The sequence below is a fragment of the Schistocerca piceifrons genome, chromosome 11, assembly GCF_021461385.2.
Source record: "Schistocerca piceifrons isolate TAMUIC-IGC-003096 chromosome 11, iqSchPice1.1, whole genome shotgun sequence".
Classification (NCBI taxonomy): domain Eukaryota; kingdom Metazoa; phylum Arthropoda; class Insecta; order Orthoptera; family Acrididae; genus Schistocerca; species Schistocerca piceifrons.
Window position 1 is genome coordinate 3401061 of NC_060148.1, and position 25988 is coordinate 3427048.

Genomic DNA, 25988 nt, shown 5'->3' on the forward strand with positions numbered 1-25988 from the left:
ACAACCTCTCGATATACCACAGCCTCATCCGAAAAAAGCCTCAGTGAACTTCCGATGTTATCCACAACGTCATTTAAATGTGTTGTGAATAGCAACGGTCCTACGACACTCCCCTGCGACACACCTGAAATCACTCTTACTTCGGAAGACTTGTCTCCATTGAGAGTGACACGCTGCGTTCTGTTATCTAGGAACTCTTCAATCCAATCACACAATTGGTCTGATAGTCCGTATGCTCTTACTTTGTTCATTAAACGACTGTGGGGAACTGTATCGAACGCCTTGCGGAAGTCAAGAAACACGGCATCTACCTGGGAACCCGTGTCTATGGCCCTCTGAGTCTCGTGGACGAATAGCGCGAGCTGGGTTTCACACGACCGTCTTTTTCGAAACCCATGCTGATTCCTACAGAGTAGATTTCTAGTCTCCAGAAAAGTCATTGTACTCGAACATAATACGTGTTCCAAAATTCTACAACTGATGGACGTTAGGATGTAGGTCTACAGTTCTGCACATCTGTTCGACGTCCCTTCTTTGGAACGCTACGCTCTTCTACGGTACACCTCTGCAAGAAGGGGGAAGCGCAAGCTTATGTTTCAGAAGCAGGTGAAGTCTGACAAATTCTTTTATCGTCAACGGAGGCATTATTCCTACGCTCATATGCGATGCAAACGAGGCAATGGTTTGGCGCGCGAATTATTCGTAAGGAACGCACTTTTCGCATTACCAGGCTCACATAAAAGATGTGTCCGGACTGTAAATGATAAAGAAAAACAACGGAAACCGTTCGCTAAAGACAGATTATCGAGAGTTAAAGAAATTTTTTTTATCTCCGATTTCGTTGCCTTCCCGAGAGCAGCGGTGACGAGTAAAAAGGAAAACTGTCACCTGATCATGGTGCGCAGACTCCAAAACGCCTCATATAAGATTAGTGACAGATTGCCCTGAGTTCTATTAGTATGTCTTTCAGACGTAGAGGCACGGAAGAAATGTTTGCTTGTAAACTTACAACAGGCTTAACACAAGCCCTTACCCTTTGTACATACAGTATCTGTCAAAAGTATTCAGTCGCCCATTACTGGACATTTGTGTAGAGGATTGCCCACCTTTCGCCTTTTTGATCGTTGCAACTCTGGTGGGGATACATTGAAGCGACAATGAAACTGGTATACGCATGCGTATTCAAATACACTACTGGCCATAAAAATTGCTACACCACGAAGATGACGTGCTAGACGCGAAATTTAACCGACAGGACGGAGATGCTGTGATATGCAAATGATTAGCTTTTCAGAGCATTCACACAAGGTTGGCGCCGGCGGCGACACCTACAACGTGCTGACATGAGGAAAGTTTAGAACCGATTTCTCATACACAAACAGCAGTTCACCGGCGTTGCCTGGTGAAACGTTGTTGTGATGCCTCGTGTAAGGAGGAGAAATGCGTACCATCACGTTTCCGACTTTGATAAAGGTCTGACTGTAGCATATCGCGATTGCGGTTTAACGTATCACGACATTGCTGCTCGCGTTGGTCGAGAGCCACTGCCTGTTAGCAGAATATGGAATCGGTGGGTTCAGGAGGGTAATACGGAACGCCGTGCTGGATCCCAACGGCCTCGTATCACTAGCAGTCGAGATGACAGGCATCTTATCCGCACGGCTGTAACGGATCGTGCAGCCACGTCTCGATCCCTGAGTCAACAGATGGGGACGTTTGCAAGACGACAACCATCTGCACGAACAGTTCGACGACGTTTGCAGCAGCACGGACTATCAGCTCGGAGACCGTGGCTGCGGTTAGCCTTGACGCTGCATCACTGACAGGAGCGCCTGCGACGGTGTACTCGACGACGAACCTGGGTGCACCAGTGGCAAAACGTTTTGTTTACAGCATCACCATGGTCGCGTCCGTGTTTGGCGACATCACGGTGAACGCACATTGGAAGCATGTATTCGTCATCGCCATACTGGCGTATCACCCGGCGTGATGGTATGGGGTGCCATCGGTTACACGTCTCGGTCACCTCTTGTTCGCATCGACGGCACTTTGAACAGTGGACGTTACATTTCAGATGTGTTACGACCCGTGGCTCTACCCTTCATTCTATCCCTGCAAAACCCTACATTTCAGCAGGATAATGCACGACCGCACGTTGCAGGTCCCGTACGGGCTTTCTGGATACAGAAAATGTTCGACTGCTGCCCTGGCCAGCACATTCTCCAGATCTCTCACCAACTGAAAACGTGTGGTCAATGGTGGCCGAGGAACTGGCTCGTCACAATACGCCAGTCACTACTCTTGATGAACTGTGGTATCGTGTTGAAGCTGCACGGGCAGCTGTACCTGTACTCGCCATCCGAGCTCTGTCTGACTCAATGCCCAGGCGTATCGAGGTCGTTAGTACGGCCAGAGGTGGTGGTTCTGGGTACTGATTTCTCAGGATCTATGCACCCAAATTGCGTGAAAATGTAATCACTTGTAATTTCCATGTCCAATGAATACCCGTTTATCATCTGCATTTCTTCTTGGTGTAGCAATTTTAATGGCCAGTAGTGATTATATATATATATATATATATATATATATATATATATATATTGTGTGTGTGTGTGAACAGCAGAATACGGTGCTGTAGTCAGCAACGCTTATATAAGACGACAAATGTACGGCTCAACTGTTAGATCGGTTACTGCTGCCACACTGGCGGGTTACCGAGATATGTTTGAGTGTGTTTCAACGTGGTGTTACAGTCGGCGCACGAGAGTTAGGACACAGGATCTCTGAGGTAGCGATCAAGTGGGGATTTTCCCGTACCACCATTTCACGAATTCACCATTAATATGAGGAATTCGGTGAAACGTCAAATCTCCGACATCTCTGCGGCCGGAAAAACATCCTGCAAGAACGGGACCAGGGACGACCGAACAGAATCGTTGAACTTGGCAGAAGTGCGACCCTTCCGCAATTTGTTGCAGATTTCAATGCTGGGCCATCAGCAGGTGCCAGCGTGCGAATCATTCAGCGAAACATCGTCGATATGGGCTTTCACAGCCGAAGGCACACTCGTGTACCCCTGATGACTGCATGACACAAAGCTTTACGCCTCGCTTGGGCCCGTCAACAACGACAATGCACTGTTGATTGACTGGAAACATGTTGCCTGGTCGGACGAGTCTCGTTTCAAATTGTATCGAGCGGATGCACGTATGTAGACAACCTCACGAATCCGTGGACCCTGTATGTCAGTGGGGCTGTTAGAGCTGGTGGACGCTCTGTAACGGTGTGGGGCGTGTGCAGTGGGAGTTGTATACGTCCAGAATAATATTCCGACAGGTGACACGTAGATAAGTATCCTGTCTGATAATCTGCATAAATTCGTGTCCACTGTGCATTCCGACGGACTTGGAAAATTCCAGCAGGACAATGCGACACCGCACACGTCCCGAATTGCTAGAGAGTGACTCCGTGGTCACTCTTCTGAGTTTAAACACTTCCGCTGGCGACCAAACTCCCCAGACATGAACATTACACAGGTCTGCAAAAAAAAAAAAAAATTTGTCAGCTGCATGAGACATTTTTACTGAGTTATATGTTTTAGAATGCCCTGATTTCAGAAGTGGTGTCCATTTTTTTTTTTTCTATCACATCAAATCAAAGGTTTTTCGCAAATTCAAACGCACAAATTGCACTCGTTTATTCAAAATTATCAAATACAATATTTTTTACAGCCAGTAAAACATTATACTAACAATATGCTAACAATATACTAACAGTATTATACTTATTCATGTTTTTTGAAACCTTTTCTTCTTTTCCTTGATATTCGCCAAGTACTTTTCCGATTTCCGTCATTATTTTCCCGCTTAAGCATCCAACAGTAGTCAGCAAGCATAGTGACACCCCATCTTCCTTGGTACCGTCTCTCCATGTCACGGACATGCTGGTGAAACCGCTGCCCCTGTTCTTCACTGTAAGCTCCCAGGTTTTCAGGAAAACTGTCTATATGGGAATGTAAAAAAAATGGACCTTCAAGCTCACCTTGCCGCCTTGAGCTTCGTATGCTGCCAGCATCCGTTGAACAATGGTTTTGTAGTCAGCATGCTTCGTATTTCCCAAAAACTTTCGCACTACACCCTTGAACGATACCCAAGCTTATTTTTCCTTCTCATTCATACTTTCCACAAAGGAGGTGTCTGTTAAAAGTTTTCTTATGTCTGCGTCAGTGATTTGGCCATTATCCCGGAAAAAATCAAATATCAGGACCATCAGTGGATGGTTTGTGGCGACTTTAAAATACTCACGATGCTTTTGGGTCAGCAGGCAGGCTCTACTAAATACCCATGCTCCTTATGCTTGTGGCATAGCAGAGCCAGAGAGCAGCACTGGACTAGAAGTGATTGGTCACCCCGAGAAACTTTAAAACCTGGAGAGAAAAATGTTATCAATACTACTTTGGTACCACCAGAAAAGGTTTTGTTGCCCCCTCTCCATATCAATTTGGGGTTAATTAAACAATTTGCAAAATCGCTGCAAAAGGATGGGGACTGATTTAAATATCTATGTACAAAGCTGTCAGAAGCGAAGTTGAAAAGTGTTTAAATCTGAAAGAGACCAGACACAATTGACGACTTGTGTTAAACAATAAACAAAAAAAAGTACGCACCCCAACTATTATTAACCTTCTGAATATATTACGTAAAGGTTGTGTAAAAATGTGTTAGGGACAGCTTTAAAAAGGTGTTGGAATATTTATTAATTATCCGTGAAAGTATATCGTAATAAATGTTGGGACGATCGGTGAGACCTGCAAGGACAGCCAGCAGTGATAATACACCAACGTGTCACTGCAGCGCTGAAGAGGTATAAGAAATCATTTGAAGAGGGGAGTAATAACATTTTTAATTTTTATATCTGTGTATTCACAATGGAATCGCATTTTTCAGTTTTTTCTTCGTTGGCTGCGGTGATTGTTTGGATAGCCGAAACCCCTTCTTTATCTGATAATATAGTCCAGAATAATCTTAAAAAATCATTTAACCCTGTTTTCCTTATCATTTCAAAATCCTTTTCCCAGAATTTTACAAGCCCCTACTGTGTGATGGTAAGAAAGATACACAGCACACAAGTGCAATGTGTGGGTGGTTAGCGGCCTGTTACGCCGTAATACTTTTTACAAAAATTTCAGTTTTCTGTAGGTTCTGTTACTTTACTATTAGTTTCGTGCCGGCCGCGGTGGCCGTGCGGTTCTGGCGCTGCAGTCCGGGACCGCGGGACTGCTACGGTCGCAGGTTCGAATCCTGCCTCGGGCATGGGTGTGTGTGATGTCCTTAGGTTAGTTAGGTTTAACTAGTTCTAAGTTCTAGGGGACTTACGACCTAAGATGTTGAGTCCCATAGTGCTCAGAGCCATTTGAACCATTTTTATTACTTTCGTGCAAGTATGTACTATAATATTCGATGTTCTGTAAATGCAAGTGTGCTGGTTTAGAGAAGTGAGTTCGTTCGATTGGCTTCATCTACAGGACATCTAGTAGATTCTGCACTTTCTTGTTTTAGATGTTGTATTTCACATGCTGTAAAGATTCTGCTGCTGAATAGGATCGTTGATCAAATAAGAGTGACGTTACGGTTTTACTAAAAAGTAAGAATGAGAAAATAGCTTTTCCCTCGTGCAGAGAAGTAACATGTTCGGAGGTATTATAGTTTTCGTTTACGTGAAACAGAAGAACCTGACTGGCGTATGAACAAGGGAGGAAATGCATGTTTTAATAGATAATTGGCAACCAGTGCTGTACAATCGCAATAAAGTTATCAGATCTTCAGTGGACTCTTTTATTAGAACTTGTTATAAAAATGGTTCAAAAATGGCTCTGAGCACTATGGGACTTAACGTCTGAGGTCATCAGTGCCCTAGAACTTAGAACTACTTAAACCTAACCAACCCAAGGACATCACACACATCCGTGCCCGAGGCAGGATTCGAACCTGCGGCTATAGCGGTCGCGCGGTTCCAGACTGAAGCGCCTAGAACCGCTCGGCCACACCGGCCGGCTGAACATGTTACGCGTTTCGGGATTACACCCGTCTTCAGACATCACAAACTTCAACTCATTCCTCCTAAGCAACCAGGCGTACAGCCTTGACAACTCAAAGAAAGTGTCGATTAACATATGACTGCGACACAAACGGTCTTGTCATGTCTGGAGATGGGTGTAATCCGGAAACGCGTATCATGTTCTAATAAAAGAGTCAATTGAACATCTCATGACTTTATTGCGATAGTACAGCATTGGTTGAGAATTACACTACCGGCCATTAAAATTGCTACACCAAGAAGAAACGCACATGATAAACGCGTAATCATTGGACAAATATATTATACTAGAACTGTCATGTGATTACATTTTGACGCAATTTGGGTGCATAGAACCTGAGAAATCAGTACCCAGGACAACCACCTCTGGCCGTAATAACGGCCTCGATACGCCTGGGCATCGAGTCAAACAGAGCTCGGATGGCGTGTACAGATACAGCTGCCCGTGCAGCTTCAACACGATACCACAGTTCATCGAGAGTAGTGACTGGCGTATTGTGACGAGCCAGTTGCTCGGCCACCATTGACCAGACGTTTTCAGTTGGTGAGAGATCTGGAGAATGTGCTGGCCAGGGCAGCAGTCGAACATTTTCTTTATCCAGAAAGGCCCGTACGGGACCTGCAACATGCGGTCGTGCATTATCCTACTGAAATGTAGGGTTTCGCAGGGATCGAATGAAGGGTAGAGCCACGGGTCGCAACACATCTGAAGTGTAACGTCCACTGTTGAAAGTGCAGTCAATGCGAACAAGAGGTGACCGAGACGTGTAACCAATGGCACCCAATACCATCACGCCGGGTGATACGCCAGTATGGCAATGACGAATACACACATCCAATGTGCGTTCACCGCGATGTCGCCAAACGCGGTTGCGACCATCGTGATGGTGTAAACAGAACCTGGATTCATCCGAAAAAATGACGTTTTGCCATTCGTGCACCCAGGTTCGTCGTCGAGTACACCATCGCACGGGCTCCTGTCTGTGATGGTGCGTCAAGGGTAACCGCAGCCACGGTCTCCGAGCTGATAGTCCGTGCTGCTGCAAGCGTCGTCGAACTGTTCGTGCAGATGGTTGTCGTCTGGCAAACTTCCCCATCTGTTAGGTATCGAGACGTGGCTGCACGATCCGTTACAGCCGTGCAGATAAGATGCCTATCATCTCGACTGCTAGCGATACGAGGCCGTTGGGATCCAGCACGGCGTTCCGTATCACCCTCCTGAACCCACCGATTCCATATTCTGCTAACAGTCATTTGATCTCTACCGACGCGAGCAGCAATGTTGCGATACGAGAAGCCGCAACCGCGATAGGCTACAATCCGACCTTTATCAAAGTCTGAAACGAGACGGTACGCATTTCTCCTCCTTGCACGAGGCATCACAACAACGTTTCACCAGGCAACGCCGGTCAACTGCTGTTTGCGTACGAGAAATCGGTTGGAAACTTTGCTGATGTCGGCACGTTGTAGGTGTCGCCACCGGCGCCAACCTTGTGGGAATGCTCTGAAAAGCTAATCATTTGCATATCACAGCATCTTCCTCCTGTCGGTTAAATTTGGCGTCTGTAGCACGTCATCTTCGTGGTGTAGCAATTTCAATGACCAGCAGTGTATTAACATACAAATGATCGCAGTTATCAGACGGTATTTTATGTCCTGTATATCATGTTTGAAGCGAGATAATAGAGGAGGTTTGCGGCCGCCCGTTTGTGAAATAGTGCAATTTACGAGCCAGTGCGCGTATACCACGGCGAGCGTGACGCAGCGTCTGCGACGCCCACATCGTTCCCGGAGGTCGTGCAGCGGCGCGCTGCAACTCGGTGCCCACAACGTCGCCGTTTCGACTGGTCGGTCGGCGCCAGGACGTGCTGAAGCCGTCGCCACACGGACCGTGCATTTGAGCGTTGAGCGAGCCGAGTTTCTGACGTCACAGCCTGGAACAGCAGGTTCTGGAGTCTTCCCGTACGTGCAGAGCTGTATCTGGGATGTCAGATATTCTGAGCGTTGACCAATGAGATGGCACAACGCCGCCTACGTCACACGCACGCCGTCTCCCTTCAGTACAGAGCTGTGAGGCGCCATATTGGCATTCATTTCAAGCCTATGTGTACGTATGCCGTTTCTGAGTAGCAGCAAATTGAGAATGACTGGAAAACCCGTTGTTAACTGTGTGATTCGTTCGAATAAAGTAATGACAATCATCATATTCGTGGCAAGAGAATTATTGGAACCTGCGTATAATGAGAGTAGGCTATTTGAAGGCAGCAACTCACTGAAGATCCACACCAAAACGGATTGTTCTCGGTACAATTTGTTGTAATTAAATTTCGGTTAGTAACATATCTACGATTAAGGTTTTTAGCAAGTGGTAAGATACTATATTTTGTAACGAGAGGTGTGTGTTGGTTTAGCGTAAGGAATAGCGTCACTGTTCCATAATTAGTTTTTTTGTCGGGGCGGTGGTTCGCGTCCTTACACAACCACTTTCTTTTCTAACATTCGCGTTTTTATTAGGTTCTTATACTTTATTATTAGTTTATTGTAAGTATATACTATATTTGGTACGTAAATATAAGTTCACCTTTTTTTGACGGGTGACTTTGTTCGATTGGCTTAATGTACAGGACAGCTTGCGCTACTTGTATAAAGATATTTTGCTCCTTTTTCTTTTACGCTTCGAGATTCACGTGTTGCAAAGATTCTGCTACTGGGTAGGAACAGTAAGGCCGAGCTTGGGGGTTTTACTAAAATGTGGGAGTGATGAAATAATGCTTATCTTATGTGGAGAAGTATTCCAAATTTGTACCGCACTGTTTGTAATGGAACTTTTATAAGCCTGTGTCCTTATTGATTGGACACGATACTTTCCTTTTCGTGCACGATGGAGGAAAATGTGCGATTTAATAGAGCTGAAGTGGGAATTTTAAGCGCGCCCGTTGAGTAGACAGTGTGATTTACGAACTAGAAACATCCCTCAACTGCCACTGGAGTGCGTTGCGATAGCGTATACCACGTCGGGGCCCACGTACCGTGTGCACAAGTCGCATCGTTCCGGAGCGTTCAGCAGCGCGTTGGACTCGGCACGCTCAACGTTAACGTTCGACAGCACGGTCCGTGTGACGACGGCCCTGAGGTCGCGAGAAACCACTGGGGACGGGCGGCGAGGCTGGGAATAGCGGCGGCGAGTCATCTGCGAGAGTGTCGGGGCGAGGGCGGCCCGATGTTGTCGTCGTGACTCAGCCGCCGCTGCACTGATGTGATGTGATGTGATGTGATGGCCGGGCTGTCTGCTGCGTGAAAGTGAGGGAGGGGGCGGTGGTGGGAGGCGGGAGGCGTGGGAGCGCAGGGGGCGACAGGAGCGCGCGCGACGTCCTATTCTCCCGACACGGCTCAATATTCAGGGCCGAGAGTAGCGGAGGAAAAACAAACAAAGGCTGCAGCGCCTCGCGCCGCAGACAATCTACATCTACATCTATACTCCGCAAGCCACCCAACGGTGTGTGTCGGAGGGCACTTTACGTGCTACTGTCATTACCTCCCTTTCCTGTTCCACTCGCGTATAGTTCGCGGGAAGAACGACTGCCGGAAAGCCTCCGTGCGCGCTCTAATCTCTAATTTTACATTCGTGATCTCCTCGGGAGGTATAAGTAGAGGGAAGCAATATATTCGATATCAAACTTCCTGGCAGATTAAAACTGTGTGCCCGACCGAGACTCGAACTCGGGACCTTTGCCTTTCGCGGGCAAGTGCTCTACCAACTGAGCTACCCAAGCACGACTCACGCCCCGTCCTCACAGCTTTACTTCTGCCAGTACCTCGTCTCCTACCTTCCAAACTTTACAGAACCTCTCCTGCGAACCTTGCAGAACTAGCACTCCTGAAAGAAAGGACATTGCGGAGACATGGCTTAGCCACAGCCTGGGGGATGTTTCCAGAATGAGATTTTCACTCTGCAGCGGAGTGTGTGCTGATATGAAACTTCGTGGCAGATTAAAATATTCTGGAAACATCCCCCATGCTGTGGCTAACCCATGTCTGCGCAATATCCTTTCTTTCAGGAGTGCTAGTTCTGCAAGATTCGCAGCAGGGCTTCTGTAAAGTTTGGAAGGTAGGAGACGAGATACTGGCAGAAGTAAAGCTGTGAGTACCGGGCGTGAGTCGTGCTTCGGTAGCTCAGATGGTAGAGCACTTGCCCACGAAAGGCGAAGGTCCCGAGTTCGAGTCTCGGTCGGGCACACAGTTTTAATCTGCCAGGAAGTTTCATATCAGCGCACACTCCGCTGCAGACTGAAAATCTCATTCTGGAATATATTCGATACCTCATCCAGAAACGCACCCTCTCGAAACCTGGGCAGCAAGCTACACCGCGATGCAGAGCGCCTCTCCTGCAGAGTCTGCCACTTGAGTTTGCTAAACATCTCCGTAACGCTATCACACTTACCAAATAACCCTGTGACAAAACACGCCGCTCTTCTTTGGATCTTCTCTATCTCCTCTGTCAACCCAATCTGGTACGGATCCCACACTGATGAGCAATACTCAAGTATAGGTCGAACGAGTGTTTTGTAAGCCACCTCCTTTGTTGATGGACTACATTTTCTAAGGACTCTCCCAATGAATCTCAACCTGGCACCCGCCTAACCAACAATTAATTTTATATGATCATTCCACTTCAAATCGTTCCGTACGCATACTCCCAGATATTTTACACAAGTAACTGCTACCAGTGTTCCGCTATCATATAATCGTACAATAAAGGATCCTTCTTGCTTTGTCTTTGCAATACATTACTTTTTGTCTAAGTTAAGGGTTAGTTGCCACTCCCTGCACCAAGTGCCTGTCCGCTGCAGATCTTCCTGCATTTCGCTACAATTTTCTAATGCTGCAACTTCTCTGTATACTACAGCATCATCCGCGAAAAACCGCACGGAACTTCCGACACTATCTACTAGGTCATTTATATATATTGTGAAAAGCAATGGTCCCATAACACTCCCCTGTGGCACGCCAGAGGTTACTTTAACGTCTGTAGACGTCTCTCTATTGATAACAACATGCTGTGTTCTGTTTGCTAAAAACTCTTCAATCCAGCCACACAGCTGGTCTGATATTCCGTAGGCTCTTACTTTGTTTACCAGGTGACAGTGCGGAACTGTATCGAACGCCTTCCGGAGGTCAAGGAAAATGGCATCTACCTGGGAGCCTGTATGTAATATTTTCTGGGTCTCATGAACAAATAAAGCGAGTTGGGTCTCACACGATCGCTGTTTCCGGAATCCATGTTGATTCCTACAGAGTAGATTCTGGTTTTCCATAAATGACATGATACGCGAGCAAAAAACATGTTCTAAAATTCTACAACAGATCGATGTCAGAGATATAGATCTATAGTTTTGCTCATGTGCTCGACGACCGTTCCTGAGAACTGGAACTGTCTCTTTTCCAATCATTTGGAACCTTCTTTTCCAATCATTTGGAACCTTCCGTTCCTCTAGAGACTTGCGGTACACGGCTGTTAGAAGGGGGCAAGTTCTTTCGCGTACTCTGTGTAGAATCGAATTGGTATCCCGTCATGTCCTGTGGACTTTGCTCTGCTGACTCATTGCAGTTGCTTTTCTATTCCTTGAAGACTTATTTCGATCTCAGCCATTTTTTTCGTTCGTGCCAGGATTTAGATAAGGAACTGCAGTGCGGCCTCCCTCGCGAATCGGACTACAAGGTGGTGATGAGGCAACAGATTGGCCAGCAGTCTGCTTTCCGTTCAGTCTCCATGTCGATTGCCGGAACAACCCAACGCAATCAGTATCCCCAGCCACGTGAGGTACAGTGATAAGCCAAAACATTACCACCGCTGCCTAACGCGACGTTGCATGCCGCCTGGTTACTTTGCGGGCACGCCCGACGCGGTGACATATGATACACTATGTGACCAAAAGTATCCGGACACCCTCAAAAACGTATGTTTTTCATATTAGGTGCACTGTGCTGCCACCTACTGCCAGGTACTCCATATCAGCGACCTCAGTAGTCATCAGACATCCTGAGAGAGCAGAATGGGGCGCTCCGCGGAACTCACGGACTTTGAACGTGGTCAGGTGATTGGCTGTCACTTGTGTCGTACCTTTGTACGTGGGTTTTCCACATTCCTGAACATTCCAAGGTCCACTGTTTCCGATGTGACAGTGAAACGTGAAGGGACAGGTACAGCACAAAAGCGTACAGGCCTACCTCGTCTGTTGACTGACAGAGACCGCCGACACTTGGAGAGAGATAGGCAGACATCTGTCCAGACCGTCACACAGGAATTGCAAACTGCATCAGCATCCACTGCAAATACTATGACAGTTAGGCGGGAGCTCAGAAAACTTGGATTTCACGGTCGAACGGCTGCTCATAAGCCAAACAGCACGCCAGTAAATGCCAAATGCCGCCTTGCTCGGTGTAAGGAGCGTAAACATCGGACGACTGAACAGTCGAAAAACGTTGTGTGGAGTGACGAATCACGGTACACAATGTGGCGACCCGATGGCAGGGTGTGGGTACGGCGAATGCCCGGTGAACGTCTTCTGCCAGCGTGTGTAGTGGCGACAGTAAAATTCGGAGGCGGTGGTGTTACGGTGTGGTCGTGTTTTTCATGGAGGGGGCTTGCATCACTTGTTGTTTTGCGTGGCACTATCACAGCACAGGCCTACATTGATGGTTTAAGCCGCTTCTTGCTTCGGGGATGGCGGCTGCACCTTTCAACACGATCGAGCACCTGTTCATAATGCACGGCCTGTGGCGGAGTGGTTACATGGCAATAACATCCGTGCAATGGACTGGTCTGCCCAGAGTCCTGACGTGAATCCTATACAACACCTTTCGGAGGTTTTGGGACGCTGAGCCGGTCGGAGTGGCCGAGCGGTTCTAGGCGCTACAGTCTGGAACGGCGCGACCTCTACGGTCGCAGGTTCGAATCCTGCCTCGGGCATGGATGTGTGTGATGTCCTTAGATTAGTTAGGTTTAATTAGTTCTAAGTTCTAGGCGACTGATGACCTCAGAAGTCGCATAGTGCTCAGAGCCATTTGAACCAGTCGACAAATACGAAGTGTACTTCCTTCTTCAAGTCACGACAGACGCATTTGATTTTACCTTTATCAGTTGGTATTTATGTTCGAAATTTACTTTACAGTTGCTAACGTGATTGTCCAGTACAAATAAATGTATTTAGGCATTGACAATTCTGGCAAATAAGATACTTGTATGGCAACGTAGTTTTCTGTCCCCTACTGGGTTGGTTTCTCTGTCACAAAAGCGTTGGAATGCTTGGTTTCGGTGGCCGCCATCGGACCCCGCCATCAGGGTTAGTGATTCCGGTGTGTGTTTCCATCCAGCCGCCGTATGTACCGGGTGTTCACATTTGAAGTCTCTCCGCAGTGCCGTATGATTGTCAGCCGCGCGTGCTGTATGCTTGTTCGTCTGCGTGGGTTACTTCCCTTCAAGTGGACTCTCCTGACATTCTACTGTTTCGTTTACCTCGGCCAGCGTCAGTAGTATCTTTGGTGTGTGTCGTTCATAGAGTAAATATCTCTGGAGTGGGCATTCACATGCGCAGAACAGATAACAGATTTTGTGTTGTCAACATACATTGTCGGCCTGGTCACGTGTTCTCGGGACGTCGTGTGTTTGTCCGTATAGCGCCCTGTATATTTAGAATGTCACTACATCCCTAGCACAGACGGATTCTTTTCGTACGTGTCGTGGATTATTTGTATACGTTGCTCAGACAATTTAACAGTATCCATTTGATACCGGAAATAAAGCAGCTACGTAACTTTTAAGGACAAGTGATATTACATCCTGCTTCTTTGCGATAGGTGTCACAGTTCAGATGCACTCGATTTTTGGTAGTTTTCGGTATGATACGGCACTTTATAGTATTACAGAGCCTGACGTACATTTTTTCAGTGGTGTTGCAAAACGAACTGACAGTACGCTAGTATTTTTGCACGTGCCCGAAAAACACCGAATTTTCCACACATTAGCGATTATATCTCTGCTAATTCCTCCTTTTTTTCTGCTATTTCTGCGTATTTATTTTCTCGTTTTTGCGACCTACAGCACAATTTTTTTTTTACTGATGACACTTTGTAGTAGTTATTTAAGGCATTTTACGTACTTGCTCCCAGTTTATTAAATAAATAGTAGACTGAGTAATCTATATACATAATCGACAAGTCAGTGATAAATGTATGGAGGATAGTATCTGCTGAAACAACTAACCATTCCCTTTCCTGTTCCACCAGCAAATTTACGAGAGGAAGCGATTGTTTACAAGCTTTTGTATGAGCTATTATATGTATTATATAGTCATGAAATCGTAGAAAAACAGGTCTACAGAATCAAGCGTTAATTATAATGCGTCTCGAAATTTTTAAACATATACAGTGTCTCTTACTAATATGATGACTATAATTAGACCTACGTGGTATATAATGAAAAGTTACTATCCCTCGTTTCACATATTTTTCTTTGCATCCGTAGCAACAACAGTAATTCACTATCGCTATTACACTATCAGCAAACGGTGAAACACAACAAAGACTCATGATATTATAAACTTAAACGCTGCAGAAAGCACACACGCACAGCGAAGTCCCGGAAACACGTGACGATATTGGTTTAATGTTGAGAACATGCGCAGAACGCAATGCTCACTCCAGAGATATTTACTCAGTGGTGTCGTTACGTGTCGACGTGAACGTTTCAGTTTAGTTCGTTTGTTTCGCTTTTTGTCACTGTTAAAATGCTAACCGTTGAAGAACGTGTGTTTTTAGTTGAATAAGTGTTCAAAGCTGGGGGTTCCAGTTCGTCAAACATTTAATTCAGTTTTCCCGGAGACAACACGCACACATCGCGATACTGTGCGAAATTTGATTAACAAATTTCAAAGTACGGGTTCAGTGAAGGATGCACCGAGAAGTGGTCGTCCTAGCGTTTTGTCTGAGGACAAACTGCTCGATATTTCCGATAAAATGTCCACGAGTCCGAACAAGTCAGTAAGAACACTCGCCCAGGAAATCGATGTTAGTGTCGGAACGGCAGACACAGCTGTAAGGAAAAAATTCCATACTAAGCGACAGTCGTGCAAGAACTGAAAAATACTGATCGTGGCAACAGACTGCACTATTGTCAATGTTTAAAAGATTTCGTTCAACAAGGGATATTCTTAATGAAACGTTTTCCACTGATGAGACGCGGTTTCATTTATCCGGCTACACGAACTCGCAAAATTCTCTTATGTGGAAAACTGCGAATCCGTTGTGTATTCACGAGGAACCACTTCATTGTGTGAAAATAGGAGTTTGGATTGCAATTTCTAGACGTCGGATTGTGGGTCCCATATTTTTCAACGAAACGATAAGTGCACAACAATACTGCAGTGATATTCTGTACCTATTCATAGGACGACTTGTGTTACGTGAAATACTGAACGGTTATTTTCAGCAAGGTGGTGCAACCGCGCATACAGCTCGCGTTTGAATGTCACTGTTCGTTGATGTTTTTGGTGACCGCATAATTTCACAGAGACTTTGGCCTCCACGATCTCCTGGCCTAACACCAACTGCCTTTTTCTTCTGGACTGCAGCGAAAGCAACTGTCTATAAAAGGCGTCCAAAATTCATCGATGAATTGAGAACTACAATATCCACTTTGAGTGCTTCTGTTACAGAAGAAATGTTACAGCTTGTGTTTGTAAACATGTTGAGACGAATTGAATCGTGTATTCAACAAGGGGGGGGGGGGTCGACGACACTTTCAACATTTAGTGTGAAAATTTGTAAGTAATAATGAATATTCAATAAATTAATAACTCGTATTTCACTGAGTTTCATTTCGGTATACTCACTGCGGCATACGCCACGCGCGGCCAACAATCATACGGCACTGCGGAGAGACTTTCTGAACACCCCGTTAACGTCAGTCGCTATTCGACTACCAGCGGAACAAAAGCCACAGCTATTGTAGTTAGGTAAAGTGTGCATGACGAAGTAGCGATGGGAAAAGGTAACTATTACCTCCACTTCGATGTTCCTGGATCACGAAAAGCGTACTTTCTAACCAGACACTGAAACGGCGAACCATATTGTAATCCGCAATGTAATTTGCAAAGCCAAAGTAAATTTCGAACGTAAATACCAACCGTCAGAACACAAAGGTTTAAATTTACATCGTAAATGGAATGTAGAATCAGGTGCGGGGCTTCTTAATTGCAAAACGAGACGCGCTTCATATTTGTCGATTACAGCGCGATTTACCATCGGTGGGGAAAAACTGAGTAAACCGTACAGCTTTTGTTCCTTCGTAGAATCCGAATATACATTAAATTGTTCCCATTTGAAAATACAAAGCTGATCGCGCTACGCAGGAGGGGGGGGGGGGGGGGGGAGCGAGCTTAGGATGTTTTCTAGCACAGACTGACGTTAAACTTTACACCTAGAACATTTTTTTCGGACGATGCGCCGCGTTGGAGATATTTAGTTGTCTCTCACTAAAACAAACGCCCCGTATAAATCTCCGTGCTGGCCGGCTTTTGTTAGGCTTTTTGCCGATGAATTTCAGAACGCACAACTTAGGACCGTTCTAAAGTAATGACGTAAGGGCGAGCAACAGGTATAAGGTGAAATAGGAAGTACAGTGCGCCGTAAGGATACACAGGGTGTTACAAAAAGGTACGGCCAAACTTTCAGGAAACATTCCTCACACACCAAGAAAGAAAATATGTTATGTGGACATGTGTCCGGAAACCCTTAATTTCCATGTTAGAGCTCATTTTATTACTTCTCTTCCAATCACATTAATCATGGAATGGAAACACACAGCAACAGAACGTACCGGCGTGACTTCAAACACTTTGTTACAGGAAATGTTCAAAATGTCCTCCGTTAGCGAGGATACGTGCATCCACCCTCTGTCGCACGGAATCCTTGATGATGCGCTGATGCAGCCCTGGAGAATGGCGTATTGTATCACAGCCGTCCACAATACGAGCACGAAGAGTCTCTACATTCGGTACCGGGGTTGCGTAGACAAGAGCTTTCAAATGCCCCCATAAATGAAAGTCAAGAGGGTTGAGGTCAGGAGAGCGTGGAGGCCACGGAATTGGTCCGCCTCTACCAATCCATCGGTCACCGAATATGTTGTTGAGAAGCGTACGAACACTTGGACTGAAATGTGGAGGAGCTCCATCGTGCACGAACCACATGTTGTGTCTTACTTGTAAAGGCACATGTTGTAGCAGCACAGGTAGAGTGTACCGTATGAAATCACGGCGGTGAATCAAGGAAGTACAGTACATAATGACGAAACGAAAATGAACTCTAACATTGAAATTAAGCGTTTCCGGACACATGTCCACATAACATACACTCCTGGAAATTGAAATAAGAACACCGTGAATTCATTGTCCCAGGAAGGGGAAACTTTATTGACACATTCCTGGGGTCAGATACATCACATGATCACACTGACAGAACCACAGGCACATAGACACAGGCAACAGAGCATGCACAATGTCGGCACTAGTACAGTGTATATCCACCTTTCGCAGCAATGCAGGCTGCTATTCTCCCATGGAGACGATCGTAGAGATGCTGGATGTAGTTCTGTGGAGCGGCTTGCCATGCCATTTCCACCTGGCGCCTCAGTTGGACCAGCGTTCGTGCTGGACGTGCAGACCGCGTGAGACGACGCTTCATCCAGTCCCAAACATGCTCAATGGGGGACAGATCCGGAGATCTTGCTGGCCAGGGTAGTTGACTTACACCTTCTGGAGCACGTTGGGTGGCACGGGATACATGCGGACGTGCATTGTCCTGTTGGAACAGCAAGTTCCCTTGCCGGTCTAGGAATGGTAGAACGATGGGTTCGATGACGGTTTGGATGTACCGTGCACAATTCAGTGTCCCCTCGACGATCACCAGTGGTGTACGGCCAGTGTAGGAGATCGCTCCCCACACCATGATGCCGGGTGTTGGCCCTGTGTGCCTCGGTCGTATGCAGTCCTGATTGTGGCGCTCACCTGCACGGCGCCAAACACGCATACGACCATCATTGGCACCAAGGCAGAAGCGACTCTCATCGCTGAAGACGACACGTCTCCATTCGTCCCTCCAGTCACGCCTGTCGCGACACCACTGGAGGCGGGCTGCACGATGTTGGGGCGTGAGCGGAAGACGGCCTAACGGTGTGCGGGACCGTAGCCCAGCTTCATGGAGACGGTTGCGAATGGTCCTCGCCGATACCCCAGGAGCAACAGTGTCCCTAATTTGCTGGGAAGTGGCGGTGCGGTCCCCTACGGCACTGCGTAGGATCCTACGGTCTTGGCGTGCATCCGTGCGTCGCTGCGGTCCGGTGCCAGGTCGACGGGCACGTGCACCTTCCGCCGACCACTGGCGACAACATCGATGTACTGTGGAGACCTCACGCCCCACGTGTTGAGCAATTCGGCGGTACGTCCACCGGCCTCCCGCATGCCCACTATACGCCCTCGCTCAAAGTCCGTCAACTGCACATACGGTTCACGTCCACGCTGTCGCGGCATGCTACCAGTGTTAAAGACTGCGATGGAGCTCCGTATGCCACGGCAAACTGGCTGACACTGACGGCGGCGGTGCACAAATACTGCGCAGCTAGCGCCATTCGACGGCCAACACCGCGGTTCCTGGTGTGTCCGCTGTGCCGTGCGTGTGATCATTGCTTGTACAGCCCTCTCGCAGTGTCCGGAGCAAGTATGGTGGGTCTGACACACCGGTGTCAATGTGTTCTTTTTTCCATTTCCAGGAGTGTATTTTCTTTGTTTGTGTGTGAGAAATGTTTCCTGAAAGTTTGGCCGTACCTTTTTGTAACACCCTGTATAGACATACCAGTTAACAAGACTGAGGACTTGGTTGAATTTTTCTTTTGGTTTAAACACGTTCAAGGTCGATCTCGAAAAAAAAAAACTTACTGTACTTGATTATTAATTCTGTCTGGAACTCTAAACCGAGTTCTAACAGGCGTCGGAAGGCCCGACGGTAACGACCGACCGCCGTGTCATCCTTAGCTGATCGGCGTCGCTGGGTGAGGATACGGAGGGGCATGTGGTCAGTACAACGCTCTCCTGGCCGTAGTCAGTACTTGGCCACAGAGTAGCCCCCCAGCTGGCCTCACGAGGGCGGCAGACTGGGCGGTCACCCATCCGAATGCCGGCCCAGCCGGAGAGCGCTTTACTCGGGAATCTGTGTCAGCACTGCGGCGAGGCCGTTGGCGTGGTGTTCACAGGGCCACATAACTTCAAAAGCACATAAACGACTTAATCAGAAAACGAGCACAACTTTTTTCCTGGTTTGAATCGCTTATTTAGCTCCTCGCATGTTTTCTCAGTTTCTCGTTTTTCTTATCGTTTTTATCCCGTTCTTTTTTCCATTTTATTATTTGAAAAATTTTCTTATCATTTCGTTTCAATTTTCATGTCACTTTTCCCCAGTTGTTTTAATCACTTTTTCGTTTTTTCCTATTTCACTATCGTTTTTTATTCATTGTTTTGTATTGTTTTTAATCCTGTCGGCACTTCACAACTTTATGGGTAGTTTTTCCATTTTATTGTTGTTTTTCAAATTTCCGAGCTTTCTGATTATTACTGCGTTTTACATTGTTTCTGTTTTTTCTAAATGTTTGCACTCGGGTGTGTTTTTTGTGTTTGCCAGTGATCTTCGTCGATTCATTTCATTTGTTGATAGAATTGGGAGGAAAATCAGCATTGGTCGTATTTCGTTGTTTTATTGTCAGCAAAATCGATTATCGGTCACTTAGTGACCTTCTTCAGTGATGTAATCTACAATTAAAATTGGTAGTCACTGGCATCAAGCTATAACCACAAGCTTAGAGCTTAGAGCGATCGGTCTAAGCTGTTTGGTCGTGGTGAACAGAACACGCCATGGAGTCGGCAATCATTTGTCGATTGTTTCGTTCTTTCGGTTGTGACTGTTTCTATTCTTGTCGTATTTTAGATTTGTTCAGTTTCTCATTTTCGTTGCAATTTCAATGATTTTTCTTCGACTTCTTTTTGTTGTTGTTGTGGTCTTCAGTCCTGAGACTGGTTTGATACAGCTCTCCATGCTACTCTATCCTGTGCAAGCTTCACCATCTCCCAGTACCTACTGCAGCCTACATCCTTCTGCATCTGCTTACTGTATTCATCTCTTGGTCTCCCTCTACGATTTTTACCCTCCACGCTGCCCTCCAGTACTAAATTGGTGATCCCTTGATGCCTCAGAACATGCCCTACCAACCGGTCCCTTCTTCTTCTCAAGGTGTGCCACAAACTCCTCTTCTCCCCAATTCTATTCAGTACCTCCTCATTAGTTACGTGATCTACCCACCTTATCTTCAACATTCTTCTGTAGCACCACATTTCGAAAGCTTCTAGTGTAGCCATGTATGGAAGTGAAACATGGACGATAAATAGTTTGGACTTACTTTTATTTACTTTTTTACTCCTGTATTTTTTTCGATTTTCTTCGATCTGATTTCCCTTCTTTTCCACCATACTTTTCGTCTTTTAAATACGCTTCAGCTTTTTTTTTGAATTCACCTTCTGTTTGTCTTATTCTATTTACATTTTCTTCTTTCACTTTCCTATACGTTTTCTATCTTTAATTTTGGTTTCTTCTTTTTTTCTAACTTCGCCCGTCGACAACATTAGACGTGAGGTGGGAGTGTGTGTGCGCGCTGTTACAGGTGGTTCCACCCCAATATCTCGGGCATCGAGGCGGAGCTGCTGCTGATGGAGCGAGGCTTCGACGGCAGCTTCCTGGCCAGGCCCAGCCGCAGCAACCCGGGGGACCTCACGCTCTCCGTCAGGTAACTCTAATGAACCACTCACTGACTGACACTGTTAACTGCCGTGGCGAGGCGGCCGCGCCGGCATCCGCTCACAGGGGGCATTCTGCGGGGCTCAGTACTCGTATGTAGGTAGGGAGGCGCGGGCCACAACCAAAGTTCTAGAAGACACTATAACAGGAGAAAAAGGCGCACCGCCAACGAGTTATCCGCATGGGAGGGAAATCGGTAGATGTGATTACATACACTACCGGCCATTAAAATTGCTACACCAAGAAGAAACGCAGATAATAAACGGGTATTCATTGGACAACTATATTATACTACAGCTGACATGTGATAACATTTTCACGCAATTTGGGTGCATAGATCCGGACAAATCAGTACCCAGAACAACCACCTCTGGCCGTAATAACGGCCTCGATGCGCCTGGGCATTGAGTCAAACGGAGCTTGGATGGCGTGTACAGGTACAGCTGCCTGTGTAGCTTCAACACGATACCACAGTTCATCAAGAGTAGTGACTGGCGTATTGTGACGAGCCAGTTGCTCGGCCACCATTGACCAGACGTTTTCAGTTGGTGAGAGATCTGGAGAATTTGCAGGCCAGGGCAGCAGTCGAACATTTTCTGTGTCCAGAAAGGCCCGTACAGGACCTGCAATGTGCGGTCGTGCATTATCCTGCTGAAATGTAGGGTTTCGCAGGGATCGAATGGAGGGTAGAGCCACGGGCCGTAACACATCTGAAATGTAACGTCCACTGATCAAAGTGCCGTCAGTGCGAACAAGAGGTGACCGAGACGTGTAACCAATGGCACCCCATACCATCACGCCGGGTGATACGCCAGTATGGCGATGACGAATACACGCTTCCAATGTGCGTTCACCGCGATGTCGCCAAACGCGGGTGCGACCATCACGATGCTCTAAACAGAACCTATATTCATCCGAAAAAATGACGTTTTGCCATTCGTGCACCCAGGTTCGTCGTCGAGTACACCGTCGCAGGCGCTCCTGTCTGTGATGCAGCGTCAAGGGTAACCGCAGCCACGGTCTCCGAGCTGATAGTCCGTGCTGCTGCAAACGTCGTCGAACTGTTCGTGCAGATGGTTGTCGTCTTGCAAACGTCCCCATCTGTTAGGTATCGAGACGTGGCTGCACGATCCGTTACAGCCGTGCGGATAAGATGCCTGTCATCTGGACTGCTAGTGATACGAGACCGTCGGGATCCAGCACGGCGTTCCGTATTACCTACCCTCCTGAACCCACCGATTCCATATTTTGCGAACAGTCATTGGATCTCGACCGACGCGAGCAGCAATGTTGCGATACGAGAAGCCGCAATCGCGATAGGCTGCAATGCGACCTTTATGAAAGTCGGAAACCAGATGCTACGCATTTCTCCTCCTTACACGAGGCATCACAACAACGTTTGACCAGGCAACGCCGGTCGAGTGCTGTTTGTGTATGAGAAATCGGTTGGAAACTTTCCTCACTTCAGCACGTTGTAGGTGTCGCCACGGGCGCCAATCTTGTGTGAATTCTCTGCAAAGCTAATCATTTGCATATCACAGCATCTTCTACCTGTCGGTTAAATTTCGCGTCCGTATCACCTCATCTTGGTGGTGTAATAATTTTAATGGCCAGTCGTGGATACAGACAAGTAAATGATTAGAGATACAGAAAAGTTGGATGATGTACTGAAGAGAAAATCGAGGAAGTAAGTAACGTGTTGACCCATATTTGGCCCTTATGCAAGCAGCTTTTCGGCTTGGCATTGATGACACAGTTTTGGACGCCTTCCTGAGGGATAAATTGTGTGCAGTTGGCGGATGGGATCTTCAAAAACATGGTGGTTGAAGGATCCTGCCTGTAATGCCCAATATGTTCTCAATTGGGGAGAGATTCGGCGACCTTGTTAGGCGAGGTGAGACTTAACGAATACGAAGACAAGTTGTAGAAACTGTCACCGTGTGCGGACGGGCGTTATCTTGCTGAACTGTGAGGCCATGATGGCTTGCCATCAGGGGCAACAAAAGGGGGCGTGGAATAGCGTCGACGTACCGGCGTTCTGCGAGGCTGCCGCCGTTGACAACCAAATGGGAGCTGCTGTGGGCTGGAGTGGACGCTAGGTCAGTACCGCTCGTCGGCCCGTATGGCCGCGACAGCGAGTCTGGCATCAGATTGCTCGGGGCGTCTTGGGAGACATCTTCGACAGGTGTCGGGGTCAGTTCGTAGCGGAGCTCACGACTGAAGACAACTGCACTCCACTGACTGAGGATGAAGGGGGAAATCGTGCCTCGAGACGCCCCAGTGAGCAGTGGGGCATCGGCCCGACACGCAGAAGTGACGACGCATTCTTACCAGGAACCCTCCGGTTGCCATCCGCCGCACCCTTACAACACACTGGTACGTCGACGATACTCTACGTCCTGGTCTGTTGCACTTCGTGTCGAGCCATCCTGGACGTAGACTTCAGCAAGATAACGCCAGTCTGGCCTCACCGAGGTCGTCTTCGTGCTGACCGATCCGTACCTCGGCCGACAGGGTCCCCAGATCCCTCCTCGACCGAGAACCTTTGGAGCAGAATGGGTGTAGCCGTCCGTCCGTCCGCCGCGGTTTTGACAATCTGACCCGCCAGTGGCACAGAATTTATTCGTCAGCAGGACATCCGACAACTCTACGATCGATGCAAAGTCGAGTAACTGCTGGGGTAAGGGGCAGAGGTGGACCAGCGCTTCACTGACTTACTCAATCAGGGAAGCTCTTTCTCTCGAATAAATTATCCAGCATTTGTGTAAATCTAGTCATTTGTTTGTCTGCAGACCTACCTGATATCTGCAGATTTCCGTCCTATTCGAGTAATTCCTTCGCGGTATCTGCTGTTTTATTTTTTAAGTAGAGCGTGTACAAGCACGCCTGCAATTTTCAAACTGGCTTTTGTCGAAGAGCGTCGGGAGTGGAGTTCTCCAGTCGACGAGTGTTGAGCTGCTAGTGGTGTCCCAGACCCCGTCTGACAAGGGGAGGCCGCCAATTGTGAAATTCAGATTCGATCCATACTGCGCATAGTAAAAGCTCATGGCCAGAGGTTTAATGTGGCAAAGCACCGAGATGCACTTCTCAGCCGTTGTCGAGAAAATCGACAGTTAAAAAGAAACCGTTGCGGTGAAATACTCTCTACGATTAGTAATTTTCTATAGCGTCGTGGCGCAGCGGTAAGCGGACGGGTTCGTAAAGGTCGCCGGATCGAATCTCGCGCCATGCAAGCTTTTTTTTAGTATTTGTTTTTTGTAATTCAAATATATATATATATACACCGATTGCCGGGAATTATATATATAATTCCCGGCAAGCAGTTGGAACAATTATGCATATAATAAGTTGTTGAAAGTCGTTTGTCGTGGAAAAACTGGCGACTTCGAACATCATTATGTTTTCCGCAAACAAAGTTGTATTTCACAAATGTTATTAATTATCTTCATAATGTTATCCACGTATAGTTAACGGAAGACGTAGAAACGATATTCCGAAACGAATGAGTACAGCGTAAATGAAACGTTCGAATTAGAATAGAGACACCACGAACACAAATTCGCTGTGGCAGGTATGAAATACAAACTCCGTTACTCGCTCGTTACACTTGAAGGACAGATGTTGAATGGGCCGAAACGAGCCGCAGCATAACAGCGTAGTTGCCTGCTAACTTCGAAAGAAGTTAGATGCGGTCCCTAGCGCAACTTCGAACGTCGTCGAAAGTCAGTGCGGAAGGGAGAGCTTTGGTATACACTGTTTAAAAAAAAACGAAAAAATTGAGGCGGTACAATTGGAGAGCGATCCGCCTTCACCAACATGCATAAGCAATTCATTAATAGTTGATATATATATATTTGAATTGCAAAAAACTAATTAAAAAATTTGCATGGTGCGAGATTCGATCCGGCGACCTTCGGATTACGAACCCGAGCGCTTACCGCTGCGCCACGACGCTGTAGTAAACCTTTAATCGTAGAGAGTATTTCACCGCAACGGTTTCTTTTAACTGTCGATTTTCTCGACATCGGCTGAGAAGTGCATCTTGGTGCTTTGCCACATTACACCTCTGGCCATGGGCTCTTATTATGCGCAGTATGAATTGAATCTGAATTTCACAATTGGCGGCCTCCCCTTGTGACTGTGAGCGGGGAGCTGGTGCGGCCCGCCTCTAAGCGTGCAGCCCATCTGTACGTACACACACGCACAGTGGGAATGACGCGGCTGATTGCTTGTGTGTGTGTGTCTCTGTGTGTGCCCGGGGCAGGAGGAACGGCGAGGTGACGCACATCAAGATCCAGAACACGGGCGACTTCTACGACCTGTACGGCGGGGAGAAGTTCGCGACGCTGTCGGAGCTGGTGCAGTACTACACGGAGAACCAGGGCCAGCTGCGCGAGAAGTCGGGGGAGCTGATCGAGCTGCGCTGCCCGCTCAACTGCAGCCAGCAGCCCGAGGCCGCCGCCTCCTGCACAGAGCGGTCAGTACACACACACACCTCTCCACGTCTCACAACGCCGCTGTCTCCATGTCCAGGGGCAGAGGCAGGCTTTCCTATCAGCTGTGGCGCGCTAAACCCGGGCCGACAAAACAAATCGAGGCTCCCCTTGCTGAGATCCCTCCCACCACACAGGATTTCTCCGAGAGTTCCAAACGCAAACGGAAGCAACTCCCACATTGCTTATGATCCTCGTTTTGTGTCGTCAGAATTCACAAGGTATAACGTTATTTTACGTAACACTGAAAGTGGCTGCTCTCGTAATCTCGTTGCTATTATTTAATAGCAATGTTGCCCCTTATACGACAGAAATCATTACAGGGCTATTACAAATGACTGAAGCAATTTCATAAATTCACTGTAGCTCCATTCGTTGACATATGGTCACGACACACTACAGATACGTAGAAAAACTCGTAAAGTTTTGTTCGGCTGAAGCCGCACTTCAGGTTTCTGCCGCCAGAGCGCTCGAGAGCGCAGTGAGACAAAATGGAGACAGGAG

General features: G+C 47.2%; 1 protein-coding gene across 1 annotated transcript in view; it reads left to right on the forward strand.

Annotated features, from left to right (window-relative positions):
• LOC124719895 (tyrosine-protein phosphatase non-receptor type 11-like) overlaps positions 1-25988 on the forward strand; it is a 299365-nt gene that overhangs the window by 74924 nt on the left and 198453 nt on the right. The window contains exons 4-5 of the mRNA XM_047245075.1: positions 20858-20980; positions 25256-25468. Of these exons, the coding sequence (XP_047101031.1) occupies positions 20858-20980; positions 25256-25468 (336 nt within the window). The remainder of the gene's footprint in view (positions 1-20857; positions 20981-25255; positions 25469-25988) is intronic.